Source organism: Epinephelus lanceolatus, chromosome 17 (genome assembly GCF_041903045.1).
Source record: "Epinephelus lanceolatus isolate andai-2023 chromosome 17, ASM4190304v1, whole genome shotgun sequence".
Classification (NCBI taxonomy): Eukaryota; Metazoa; Chordata; class Actinopteri; order Perciformes; family Serranidae; genus Epinephelus; species Epinephelus lanceolatus.
Genome location: NC_135750.1, coordinates 10,683,206 through 10,694,690, shown reverse-complemented (window position 1 = coordinate 10,694,690; position 11,485 = coordinate 10,683,206). Strand labels below are relative to the sequence as shown.

At 40.8% G+C, this 11,485-nt stretch overlaps 2 protein-coding genes across 2 annotated transcripts; one reads left to right on the top strand and one right to left on the bottom strand.

Annotated features, from left to right (window-relative positions):
* Positions 1-230: 230 nt before the first annotated feature.
* dnaaf10 (dynein axonemal assembly factor 10) lies at positions 231-7,048 on the bottom strand. The gene is made up of 8 exons (XM_033613878.2): positions 6,755-7,048; positions 5,728-5,828; positions 5,297-5,427; positions 5,088-5,189; positions 4,857-4,972; positions 4,106-4,240; positions 1,219-1,316; positions 231-1,068 (listed from the first exon to the last, which is right to left on the bottom strand). The coding sequence occupies exons 1-8, from the start codon at positions 6,938-6,940 to the stop codon at positions 861-863; spliced, it is 1,077 nt and encodes a 358-aa protein (XP_033469769.1). The 5' UTR covers positions 6,941-7,048; the 3' UTR covers positions 231-860.
* A 216-nt stretch (positions 7,049-7,264) lies between these two features.
* Positions 7,265-10,664, top strand: pno1 (partner of NOB1 homolog). Its single transcript, XM_033613143.2, has 7 exons — positions 7,265-7,565; positions 8,856-9,002; positions 9,132-9,215; positions 9,641-9,701; positions 9,834-9,951; positions 10,187-10,257; positions 10,352-10,664. The coding sequence occupies exons 1-7, from the start codon at positions 7,368-7,370 to the stop codon at positions 10,417-10,419; spliced, it is 747 nt and encodes a 248-aa protein (XP_033469034.1). The 5' UTR covers positions 7,265-7,367; the 3' UTR covers positions 10,420-10,664.
* Positions 10,665-11,485: the final 821 nt, after the last annotated feature.

Below are 11,485 nucleotides of genomic sequence, written 5' to 3'. Positions count from 1 at the left end.
GATGTATCAAATCACAGCTGGTGTGCTAATCACAGCTAATCATGCGTGTAACCCTTTAACAAATACATGTATTCATCTTTCTGAATCTTTAGGTGAGTCACAGTTTGCTTACTCTATACCGTCCTTTGTCTTGAGCTGATAAGGCACTCTTTGTGTTCAGTGGTATAGAAATCCTCTTGGCTTCAGCTAAGCTATTCATATTGGACAGGGACACTGAGAAAATGTTCATCTTTTTCTCCAAAAGCACATTTAATTTGAAAAAACAGAGCTCTCAATAAAAATGGAATATCAAAAGTGACAATAGCAACAACAGACAAAACTGGAGAACAACACATCCACCAATAGTGCAACAAAAGACGTGTTTCAGTGAACATCCTACAAAAATGAAACCAGATAAAAAACATTAAATCTTGATCCCCAAACTGTTTTTCCAAGCCAGAGGCCAAATGACTCATTCCTTCATCCCATTAGAGGCTCTTTTGATAATACAAGAAAGGTATCATTGGATTTCTCTGCACTCCAGGTTAACACTGCCTGCAGGGCTCAGCCAAGCACTACACATTTTTCAAGGCTAGCATTTAACAGAGACCACACAGCATAACACCAACCAAGGATTTCCAAGTTCATTTGAGTTAAACAGTTTCCTGGCAAGACATTTCTGAGGATGAGTATCGACTGTACAAAATCTAGAAAGACAGCAGCCAAGACACGCAGGAGGAAATTGTTGTCTTCTAATAAAAGACTATTCAGCCTGACAGAACGGCAGTGATTTACACACTGTTGGTGTCTCTGACATTATGTCTCATCTCATATCAGGCTGCACACACCCTGACCGTCAGTTTTTGTTCTGGTCTACTGTTTCACACTGAGTTGAGTTTGGTGACGATGAGCACGCGGACTGACTGGTCAAAGCTCGCGCACACACACAGGCCCTGCTTGTCGGGGCTCCAGTCCAGGCTGGCGATCGGCTGAGTAGACAGGGTAGCGTTCTGTAGGAGGTTAACAGAGCCAGCTACGCCCACATCCATGTCATCTGACCCCTTTTTGCTTCTCTGAGCGGGATACTCACTGGAAATAAAATCGATGCACAAATAAATATTTTATAGATCAGTTTACAGTAATGCAGGAAATGTGATTCTTATAAACAACCATCATGATGACTGATTATGCATCCTGAAATGGAACAAAGACTGTTGGAGTTAAGGCTGGATTACTTACTATTTCCAGAGATGTAAGTTGCCTGCTCCTCCTGCGGTCATGAAGATGTCTCTGTTTTGAGGCAAATGCTTCACCTGCCAGATGGTCGACTTATGAGCCTGAAATAAAGCAGAGGGATCATTTAATTCCCAAAACAATTTCTTTAGAAATTCATTCTTAAAACCTTCCTGAGCACCAAGACACTGTAAACCTGTGTCGAAAACCTCATAACCACGTGCATCTGCTGAGGGTCAAATAATGCGGCCTTGCATGTGCGTCACTTTTGTCAACAATATTGTCACTTAAACACTTCTGACTCTCCCTTTTGTATGACGTTAAATTCTTAAGTCTGTTTAAAGGGATGTCATTGCATTAGTTCTTATCCTCAGTGTGATTTCTGCTATCAGGCCTGTTTGCTCTGCTCACACCTTCCCCAGCACTCCACTTTCTCTTATGTCAAATAGAGCAGACTGCACTGTGGAAAGCTGTTACTGAACCTTTATTTATGCAGAACACCTTCAGAAAAAAATGCATTGTTTAATATTAAAAATACAGTTGGCATCTTTTATAAAAAACAACTTTTGTCGTGTGCTGAGACTAACTGTACTCACACAGAAGCACATGAGACACATAATAGGTTTGTCCTCCTCCCACTCCTTTTGCTTCTCGTGGCATTTGCTAGAATCTACCAGGGCTCACGGAAAACAAACAATTGGAGCTGAAAAGTCTGACAAACTGCAGATTTGATCAGCGCTGCCTAGTTAAGCAGTTTGACCGCAGTTCACGAGCAGCGATGGACAGGATTCAGTTTAAGGCAGTGGTTTTCAAAACTTTTGTGCCGAAGTAGTGTTGCACGGTATACGGGTACTAAAATAGTACCGTGGTACGAGAGTATTCCAAACGGTACTATACTGCATTTGGAAAATACCGGTACTTTGAAATTGATTCAATTCATTAATTTAGTTAATTTATTTTACTCATTTATGCACACAAACGCCTTTCTTGTTCCTATTGGAGCACAGATTGCACAAGTGGTGTGTATGACAACACCTGTATCAACATCCGCAGCTGGCGCACTTGAAAAAAGACGAGAAAGTCTGCCTTGCAAAGGGAGACAACATGAGACAACACAAACTCAAAAATATTTGAGCAACCAAACCGTGACGTCTGTACTGAGGTACTTACAGAACCATGATTTTTTGGTACCGTTACACCCCTACTATTTATTGTTCTAAAGGTTTGTAGCCAAAAGGACTTTTCCTTAGGAAAAGTACCGAAGAGTATCGAAAAGTATCGAAATTCATATTGGTACCGAAACAAAGATTTTGGTATCGTGACAACACTATGCCGAAGTCACACCAAAGGGTACACCTGTATTTATATCTGTGCACAATAGCTTCCATAATGTGTGTTATCACTCTTATCACGACATTAGACAATAAAAATATAAGACAGGTAAAAAAATAAGACATGTATCTTTCATGATACTGTCTACTGACAGTTTTTTTCTCTTTTCTTCCAATGGTAGGTTGTCTTCGCTGGTGCTTTGTTGTAATTTGCTCTGTACTTTCTCCTTTTAAATGTTCTCATCCGTCACACTGACTGCCAATCAGGGCTTTTAATGTGTCACACACTTAAAATCCAGCTGAATATTGTAATAATAATAATGTGTGGTTATCACAAAATCCTACAGCACACCTGGATTGGCATCATTGCACACCATTTGAGAAACACTGGTTTAAGGCATGTTAGATGCCAATCAGAGTGAAATTTGAACAACAAATTTCCAGTAACCGAAACTATAGAACAACAAACGTGAACTGACATCAGTTACTTTGGATTAAGGACAATTTTGCCCAAATGCTGAGTGGCGGAGACGAGGGTAGGACAGAACAATGAAATACCTGCTGTTTGTTGGCAGGTTTTCTTGCCGATTTTCTTACTGTATGTGAGATTCAACTGCCTTGATTTCTATTGTGCTGAGTTTGAAAAACTTTTTGCATATAACTTCAGCAAGCCTCATGTGAATTGTTTTATATCCGTTTTAGCCATGTCGCAAAATCTTGGTTACATAGGCAATTTCTTGTTGAATCTGCACTTCTCCATGTCGTCCAGTTATGTGAGCATTCTGTAAATTATGATGTTACCAAATTGAGATTTTACAATGCAACGACAGAAAAACATGATTAATAAAATCCAGCTTTCGATATCTTAGTATTTTTTAAACTTTTGAAAGACTTTTTAAAATATTTTAATAGTAATTAAGGCCTTATTTTTAGATTAATGAATCCAATGCCTTTTAACACTGTTTAACAAAAACAAGCAAATAATGCCTTCAGAATCCACTCTCCACTTTCATCCACTGTTCTGAGTTGCTTAGCATAATTCTATATAAATTAATATAACAAAAGAAAATCCAAAGCTTTGTGTTTAGGCTTTGTAGAGCTGCACTGATCTTATTCTAGACCAAAATTCCTGGTGGTGGAACCTTATGATTCATAGCTGGAGACATTGATGTGCCAACTGTTGATCGCTCTGAAGAACTGGACAAATATTTAGAAAGCTGAGGCCTCTGATCTCTCAGACCTTGCAAACACTTTGAGAGCTGCGCTGCGCACTAACGCTAGTTTAAGTGTGTTTTTCTTGCATGTTCCCACAAAAAGGCCACACTTCTCTCTCCTCGCCGGCCCACTGTCATTTTTGGCCAGTGTCACAAAGCCACAGAGAATATTAGACAAACACAAGCCCAAACACTTCCAGCTGTGAAAGCGGGCAGAGCGACGTGCGCCCCCATTTCCCTCCGTACCAGACAAATGTAAAAACAATAATAACGATAATAACCTTTTGACATTTTTCCCGTATGTGGGAGCCAAACATCCGTCTGGCTCTCTCCACCCGGGTCAATTACCTTTTCGGAAACAGAGGCGAAGCCCTTGGTGGGGTGTTGGGTCCTCATGTCAAAGACATGGAATTTTCCCTCCAGTGAGGTGGCGACCAGCTTGTTCATGTTGATGTCTTTCCTGTCGAACTCCACGCAGCATACCTGGCCGTGATGTAAGAAAAAATAACAGTCACTTCCTGGACATTTATCACACGGCCTGGCTCCGCCAAAAACTACTGTCCATGCAGCAGTGTTGAAATGGACGTAATGATGCCTGGCAGGTTCACCTATATTCAAGAGGTGATGAATAAGAGAGACAGCTGTGTAATAAAATCAGCGCAGTGCTTTACATGGCGTGTGAAGGGAACACGCATTCACCTCAGACTTCCCTTGTGGTTTTATGTACAGTCTTACTAGGAAGTCATTTTCACCTCTGTCTCCACGTCTGCCCCTGTTTGTGTCTACTTTCTGATTCAACTGCAGGTTGCAATGTAAAAGAAATAATCTATGTTTGGACAGATTATCCTAATAAAAACATCAGGTCTCAATATGAGGACTAGTCTTTGTGTTTCAGGCTGAATTTGTTTCCATTTTCTTCAGAAATGGAAACATATTTTCTTGCTGTGGTGCCACACTGTCTGACTAAAGAAATCAAGAGGGAAATCTCCTGAATGTTCAACAACTTCAAAAGGAAACTAACATGCCATGTGGGCTGTCACGCCACATATTAGCATCTGTTTTTTATGTTTTAACATTTCAACACAAGTGTTCACCTCACCCCATTTTTAATGTTGGTTTCCCACCGCAGAGACATGTTCCGCAGGTCAAAGAGTTTGATGTCCCCGTTGTCGTAGCCAGCGCACACACAGCGGTCCTGATCGTTGAAGGCATGACCTGTAGTGATGGGGTCAAAGGAAAATGAATGAACAGTGTTTTTGATTCATATATTCATATACAAACTTTATAGATGTAGGTGCTTTCAAAAGCTGAAAACTTTTACTTCACACACCAAACGCAACAGTCCAGCAGTCCCTCTTTGTTTCTCCTTCAATGGGCTCCATGTTGGCAACAGGTGAATCCTTCTGTCTGGGATCCCACACCTTTACTGTCCCTGCAACACCCAAAGGAATTTGATTTTTGCTAACATCTTTCTATTCTTTATGTTATTGCTTTCAAAAGGTTTTAAATGTAAACTCCTTTAAACTTTAATGTTCTTACCGTCTCTGCTTCCAGTGACTATCTCAGGCGCACCATCGCCAATCCCCAGGCCGCCAACACCATCAATGCTATTCACTATCTCTTTGTGGGCCTTCACAGTGTACACCGGCACTTCAGGCATCTCCAGATTCCTGTGGACAACAAAAGCATCTGCTTTTGAACGAACAAGTAGACTTCAAAACAGGGTCAAGGTGGCCTCGCTTTCAATTCAGTCAGACAGCAGGTAATCATAAAAACATTTTTTCATGAAGAGGCCAATTATAATTGAGCCGTAAAAATTAAAACAGCTTTGAATTTAGGCTCAGCAGTAAGCACATGAAGTGGTTTGTGTTAAAAAAAATGAATTAAGGTTCAGCTTTTATAACATGTCCTTCATTTAATTTCATGGCAATACACAGATGGTGTGACATGAATGGATGTGGATAAAATACCATATATTGAGATTTCCATCGAAATCCCCAGTTGCTATGTGTCTTTGCTGAAGAGAGGTAGCCCCAAATGTCCCACACTTTATGGCTTTGGGTTTCTCCACCTGAAACATAGAAGGGAAGTTTTTTAGCACCAAAATGAGGCAATGCAACAAGTGGTGGAAAAGGGAGGAACACCATATATTTATTTTTAGTTGAACCTTGAGCAATTAACGCAATGTGTTAATCCTGTGTGTGTTTCTTTTAAGGCATTGTTGGATTTTGCAACTTTAAGTAACTAAAGTGGTATTCAAATAAATCCCTAGTGCCACAGAACCCAGTTTTGTAATGTTACACAGTAAACGAATTGTTGTGCGGCACTTGGTGGTGTCAGGTACACCGATACATAATGTCCCATAGGTGCTCGGTTGGATTTAGGTCCGGAGAATGAGAGGGCCAGTCGATGGCATCAATGCTTTCGTCATCCAGGAACTGCCTACACACTCTGGCCACATGAGGCTGGGCCTTGTCCTGCACCAGGAGGAACCCAGGGCCCGCTGCACCAGCGTAAGATCTGACAATCGCTCTGAGGATTTCATCCTGGTTCCTAACAGCAGTCAGGGTACTGCTGGCTATGACATGGAGGTCTGTGCGACCCTCCATGGATATGCCTCCCCAGACCATCACTGACCCACCGCCAAACCGGTCATGCTGGATAATGTCACCACGGCGTCTCCAGACTCTTTCACGCCTGTCACATGTGCTCAGTGTGAACCTACTCTGATCTATGAAGAGAATGTGGTGCCAAAGGTGTACCTGCCAATTCTAGTGTTCTCTAGCGAATGCCAATCAAGCTGCACGGTGCTGGGCTGTGAGCACAGGTCCCACTAGAGGACTTATGGACCTCATGCTTGTTGCTATGGAGACACTCAACTGACAAGACCTTAGTTTCTAGTTAGCTAGCCCCAGAGATACGCTGTTTACGTGATGTATTTATGAGGAATAAAAGGGACAAGGCCAAACAGGAGTAAAATATTTCAGTGTTACCGACCTCCTTGACGAGCTGAGCTTCTCCGTGCTGCACTTCATATATTTGCATTACTCCGGTTCCTCTTGGAAAGTTCCCGAGACAGACAAACTTCGCGCTGCAGGGGATCCATTTACTGTCAAACACCGTGTAGTTCAAACTCTTCTGGAAATGCGCGATAATCTGAGGCTTTGCTAGCGGCGATGACATCTTTACTGTTTATAAGATAAAGTGTAAAACGGTTTTTTTTCTAGTTAAAGTTACAAGACTGCCATGCGATACAGCTAGCTGCCAAAACAAATGACGTTGAGCTCCTGCTACAGCCATAGGCTACAACTGAGCGTGCGGGCTGCCCGAAGAGATGCCTGAAGAAAATCATTCATTTAAGTTAAGCATTTGACGTATTTTAGATACATAGACAATATATTCAGATATATTGTTACTTTAAACTCAATTTTAGTCCCTAAATGAGACATATTTGCTAATTACAACTCGAATAATAATTATTTTCTGTCTACAGGCGTCGACGATGTGGCGGTTGAGGTCCTTTTCGTCGCACGAGGACACCCTCATGCCTGTGTATCCCACATCAGCCTCAGTTTTGACCGTTTAATCTGATTTAAAACTAGTTTCAGGGATGGACACCGATAAAACTACAACCCCAGAGGCTGGCGCCGCAATGGAGAGCAAAGACGACACGGAGTCCTTCACAAAGGTGAAGTCTAAAAAGAGTCAGAAGCGAAAACGTGAACAAGATGGAGCGGACATGGACACTGAGGGGCCCGTGGCGAACAAGCGGCCGCAGTTTCCACCGATATCAAGCGACAAATTAAGGGTAACTAATGACTGTGTATATGTGCTCTGTGTGGTGTCTCAGCTGTATCAAATACAAATACAAACACTTGTTTATTCAATGTTATTTGTCTCCGTCTAGAACTAGAAACTATTTTGCGCATGCGCACTGTTGTCTTGTGACTGCACTAAATAAAACTACTGCAAGTATGTTGTACAAGTGACTCAGGGAGGATCACCAGTAGTGGAAGAAGTATTAAGATCCTTAGCACAACTTATAATACAACACTGTAAAAATATTCTGTGTAAAGTAAAACTTCTGCATGAAATATCACATTAATGTGTGACAAGTATAAGTAGTCATTGTGCAGTTGAATGTTCCCTGTCATTATCTAACTATTATAGATCATTTTGGATTAAAATGGCTGCTGCATTAGTGTGTATGTTGCATTTTACGGCTGTAGATGTTTACGGTTGTACTTGTTTTAACCCCATAGATTAAACTATAGCCTCGCTGTCAGCTTGTCATGGTGTCAGAAAAAACAGCCTTGTTTTCAGCTTTGTGACTATTTATATTCCAGTGGACCCATGAGGGTTTGTAAATAGTTTTTAAGCTTAAGAAGTAGGATTATTCTCTGAACACACATCATGTAGTTTACCAGGAAAATAAAAATTCAATATCACCAATGATTTTCACTTACAGGAAGGGTATGACAAATTAACTAAAGCTGTCAGACAAATTTAATGGAGTAGAACGTACAATATTTACCTGGATATACTCAGGTAAAGTATTGGAGCACAATACTTAGATAAATATGCTTTGTTACAGGCTACCACTGGAAGCCAAAACTTTAATAATTGTTAATAATAATAATAATAGTTGTGTGGTTCTTTTTTGCATTATACTGATTTTTGAGACTTTTATTTCACTGCATACAACAGTACGCTTGTGTAATGGCTGCAGTCACCAGCTACTTTGTAGAATAAATTTCCAAATTAAAATATTCATACCTAATACCTACCCAGCATTATAAGGATTAGTGAGGCCACCCACAACTTTAAAATTAAGAATGCAAATTAATGCATCAGTAATTAAAAGCTGAAAAGGACAATCAGTCACAGTGACGAGTGTGCTTTAGCACATTGTGCTGCTAAGACTTCTACTCACTCTTAAGGGAGTGTGTTCTGCACAACTTTGACTTTTAATCGTGTGTTTTTGCTTTTAAGGCTAAGTTTTTGGATTTTGTAACTTTAGTGGTATTCAAATGAATCCCACTTCAGTGCTACAGAACACAGTTACGCAGTGAAATAATTGTTTTGTGTGTGTTTTCAGGGACCAACTGAGATGCGCAAAATCCCCGTCCCAGCTCACAGGTACACCCCGCTGAAAGAAAACTGGCTGAAGATTTTCACCCCCATTGTAGAGAACCTGCAGCTTCAAGTTAGATTCAACCTCAAAACTAGGAATGTTGAAATCAAAGTAAGTTTCCCCCATCATATTGTAGCCATGTTGACCTGACTGAGCTTTTTTTTTTTTCTCACAATAATACCACCTGCACTGTTTTTGTCTGGCACCTATAGTTTGTGTGATATACTTTTCTTCTTCCAGACATGCAAAGAAACAGAGGACATTGCCTCACTCACTAAAGCAACAGATTTTGTTAGAGCGTTTATTCTGGGATTCCAGGTTGAAGTAAGTACACTGATGAAAGGGTTTGGTGAGCTCTGCATGTTTTCATTTCATGACTGCATGATTATTTTTATCAGGTTTTTCAGTCTGTTTTTGTACAAAATGTGTATTTTAGACACTGTTAAGTGAGGGGACAGTGGTAGAGATTCAGGATTAGGACTTGGATTTAATTTTTGGTGTGCTGATACTGAACTGTCAAAGTATTTGACATCAGCAAGCCAGTGTTCCGCACTGCTGAAAAGATAAAGCCACAGTCAAACAGTCTGTAAAACCTGCAGAGAATTTTGTAGATTGTATCGTCCAAATGTTGCAAATATTTTTGTCAGATATTCCTAAATTTAAAAGCCCATTTTTATTCTTTAATTACTGTCACCTTTAATAGACTGCTGTGGTTATACGACGTTAACGGTCAGACTTTCTCTTTCCAGGATGCTTTAGCTCTGATCAGATTAGATGAGCTTTTCCTAGAAAGCTTCGATGTCACAGACGGTAAGCTGGCACTGTACCGACATGATTTTTTTTTTTACACCCTTTTCGTCCACTGCTGCAGAATGAACTCACCGTCCTCTTGATGTGTATTTAATTGTTTTCTATGTCATCTCATGACGTTTGCCTTGGCAGTGAAACCTCTGAAGGGAGACCACTTATCCAGAGCCATTGGAAGAATAGCAGGAAAGGGAGGGAAGACCAAATTCACCATTGAGAACGTCACAAAGACTCGCATTGTTCTTGCAGACACGTGAGTCATCTTTCCTTCCACCATTACTAGATTACGCTGGTACTATTTTAGCAACATAATTATTCATCAGCATTTTATCACTGATAGAATTACTTACTGGCAGTTGTGAAGTCCTCCCTCGGGGGAATGATGATGATGATGATGATGATGATGACTTACAGACCACAGAGAAATGCCTCCTCTTTTGTTTCTCTTAACTGAAGCTTTTAACTCTCCCTCATCTGTCTCTCAACAGAAAAGTTCACTTATTAGGATCTTTCCAGAATATCAAGATGGCCCGGACAGCGATATGTAACTTAATCTTAGGTAAGAAAGATATTCGTTTATGTCACATCTGGAACTCTTTGAAAGCACATGTAGTGCTCAAAACTGACCTTTAAACCCCCTTTTGCCTCTACAGGAAGTCCACCTTCAAAGGTCTACGGCAACATCAGGGTGGTGGCCAGCCGGGCTGCTGAGAGATTCTGAAGCCTGATTGGCTGCAGTGTGTATTTATCCTCCCCTCCCATTGCCTGATGGAACCCTACATTGATCTGTGACTGTTTGGACTGACACCTCAGGTTCCTCTGTCATGGCCTCATGCACAAAGCTGACACACTTTGGATCAGTTGACCCCAAACATGAGGCTAAATAATGATACATGCATTAACAGAGTGCGACTATCTGTGAGCATACGTTTGTGTAAATAAATAATTTCAATCCCGACGAACAAATGAGTTTAATTTGTCACTAGATGCTTTTTATCCACGTTTTTATGTAGAGCGGAAAAGACAAAAAGCAGGTGAATCAATAAAAGATTTATGCCACTACTTTGCAATACAAACACATCCAGCAAATAAATAATGTAACCTATAGTCACATTGTATCGTCTTTGCACAGGCCACTGCATGCTGTCTGTCATGTCTTAACATGCTTCTGCACACAGGGATGTTCGCAGAACTCTTCCAAGAGCACGCAGCTGTGATATTAGTTGTTTAAAACAGTGGTTCCCAACTGGTCCAGCCACAGGGTCCTGATTAGTCATTGTTCCAGGTCCACACAGCTCAGTGTGTTCAGCATCATACTTGCATTTGGCCATGTCATTGAGCTAGTTCGTATCTCTGTCATGTAGCTGTCCGTTAGTCACTCACTCTACAGCAGAGAACCGCACTTCAAAGTAAAAGCTCTGTGCGGGAAATTCACTGTACTTTTTACAGACTTAACACGTTCACGAGTTATTCATGGTCCATTCACAATGGACCCAGGACCCACCAGTTGGGAACCACTGGTTTAAAACTCTGTATTTCCATTGACCAGTGTGCTTTTTGTTATCACACATCCATTGTGTTCCTTAGTTTAAGATTTGACTGGCGCTTTTTTAATTACATCAACTTGTTGCGCCCTCCTCTTCTGCACTGGCTCCTGACCAGAAAATTAACTCCCAATATTCACATTAACAGAAAATCGCATACATTTGCATTTTCTTTTCCCAACTGTCTGAAAATTTGGCTAAAATTCGTGCTACATTTAGATGGCAACCCAACTACTGAAGTTT

Coding starts and splice junctions, on each gene's coding strand:
- dnaaf10 (XM_033613878.2), bottom strand. CDS start 6,940: ATGTCATCGCCGCTAGCAAAGCCTCAGATTATCGCGCATTTCCAGAAG. Junction 5,190..5,296: donor AGTCACTGGAAGCAGAGACG/GTAAGAACATTA, acceptor TGGGTGTTGCAG/GGACAGTAAAGGTGTGGGAT. Junction 1,069..1,218: donor AACTTACATCTCTGGAAATA/GTAAGTAATCCA, acceptor TTTTATTTCCAG/TGAGTATCCCGCTCAGAGAA.
- pno1 (XM_033613143.2), top strand. CDS start 7,368: ATGGACACCGATAAAACTACAACCCCAGAGGCTGGCGCCGCAATGGAG. Junction 9,952..10,186: donor CGCATTGTTCTTGCAGACAC/GTGAGTCATCTT, acceptor GTCTCTCAACAG/AAAAGTTCACTTATTAGGAT. Junction 10,258..10,351: donor GATATGTAACTTAATCTTAG/GTAAGAAAGATA, acceptor TTGCCTCTACAG/GAAGTCCACCTTCAAAGGTC.